Raw genomic sequence first — 1,530 nt, forward strand, 5'->3', positions numbered from 1 at the left:
CGTCCCTGAGATCTCCTAGTGCTTGGGGTGAGTTGGGGGGATTTGGGGATGTCCTTGAGCCCTTCCAGCCCCGTGGTGAGCAGGAGTGGGGGGTGTTGGGGGTTCCCCGAGACCTCCCAGTGCTTGAGGTGAGGTGGGGGTATTTTGGGGGGTGTCCCAGAGCTCCTCCAGCCCCGGTGCTCACCGGTGCCGTTCTGCACCCGCTCCCGCAGCTCCTGCAGCCGCGTCAGGTTCCTCTCCAGCGCCAGCGCCGTGGTGTTCACGTAGAGGTACATGTAGCAGGAGGGCTCCGCCGACACCGTGTGCACCTTGTGGTACTGCCCTGCCGGCAGCTGGGATGGGGGGGGACAAAGACTGTCAGCAGCACCCCTCGGGGACCCCCTCATCCCCTCCCCCCGCCCAGCGTCACCCCCAGGACCTCACCTGCATCCCCTCGCCCTCCCGCAGGGAGCGGTTTTGCTGCTGCTCCACCAGCTCCACCAGCACCTCTCCCCGCAGCACCCGCAGGCTGGTGTTACCCAGGTCCTCGCTGACAAAGTTCTCCAGGTGCAGCCCTGGAAAGGGAACAAAAAGGGGTGCAGCTCCCCCCCCAAAAAGGTGGGTGCCTCCCCAAGCCCTAGGGGATCCCCCCACACACCCTGACCCCATACCGGGGAAGTCGGCGATGAAGACGGCGTCGGTGTGTCCGTCCAGCTGGCTCTCCAGCTCCTGCAGCCGCTGCCGCCACGGGGAGAGCTCCAGCAGCAGCGGCAGGACCCACGGCGTCGGCCGCCACGGGGACCACGGCGCCCGCACCAGGTCCACCCGCGGGTCCACCAGCCTGCGGGGATGGGCTGTCAGCACCCCTACAGCCCCCCCCCACCCCCCAAATCCTGTGGGTCAGCCATCCCCCTCCAAACCTCTGCTGGAAGCGGTCGTTGATGGAGACCCAGACGTCGAAGTAGATCTGGGGCTGGGAGATGTTGTAGCGGGGCAGGAGCTGGCTCAGGCAGGTCGAGTATTGCTTCAGCATGTCCGCGTGGTCCTTCCAGCGCCGGCTCTGCGTGAACACCTACACGGGGGGGCCATCTGGGTGATGGGGACACCCCCCAGCCCTGTCACACCCCCCCCAGCCCACCGCAGGGTCCCCACTCACCCCCGGTTTGAGGTAGCCCACCTCCCCGGTGAGCCCATCCCGGTAGGTGATCTTGACGTGCTGGTGGAAGCGGGAGTGAACCATCATGTCCCAGGAGTAGCCGTACAGGCCGTTGGTCCAGTTGTTGTAGCCCTGGGAAGGTGGTGGTGGTGGTGAAACAGGGACACACACACACACGGGGAGGAGTTTGACACCAGGGGACAGCACTGCCCCCCACTCCATAGGGACACGGAGGGGATGGGGACACCTGGATTCCCCTCCACCCCCCTCCTTCATCCCTGAGTGAACTGACCCCCTCCTTACCGCTGTGACCCACCCCCCAAAAGTGCCCCCCCCAACCCAGCGCTGTCCCCATGTGTCCCAGTGTCCCCATTAGCACCCCCTTACACACCCCA

The 1,530-nt window shown here is 66.1% G+C and overlaps 1 protein-coding gene across 1 annotated transcript in view; it reads right to left on the reverse strand.

The window, feature by feature from the left end:
• Window positions 1-1,530, reverse strand: part of GGCX (gamma-glutamyl carboxylase) — a 5,162-nt gene that overhangs the window by 377 nt on the left and 3,255 nt on the right. The window contains exons 3-7 of the mRNA XM_014958697.1: window positions 1,136-1,351; window positions 900-1,051; window positions 651-820; window positions 424-554; window positions 3-332 (exon numbers count right to left, since the gene is read on the reverse strand). Coding sequence (XP_014814183.1) covers window positions 3-332; window positions 424-554; window positions 651-820; window positions 900-1,051; window positions 1,136-1,351 — 999 coding nt within the window. The remainder of the gene's footprint in view (window positions 1-2; window positions 333-423; window positions 555-650; window positions 821-899; window positions 1,052-1,135; window positions 1,352-1,530) is intronic.

Source organism: Calidris pugnax, unplaced genomic scaffold, assembly GCF_001431845.1.
Source record: "Calidris pugnax isolate Ruff unplaced genomic scaffold, ASM143184v1 scaffold244, whole genome shotgun sequence".
Classification (NCBI taxonomy): Eukaryota; Metazoa; Chordata; class Aves; order Charadriiformes; family Scolopacidae; genus Calidris; species Calidris pugnax.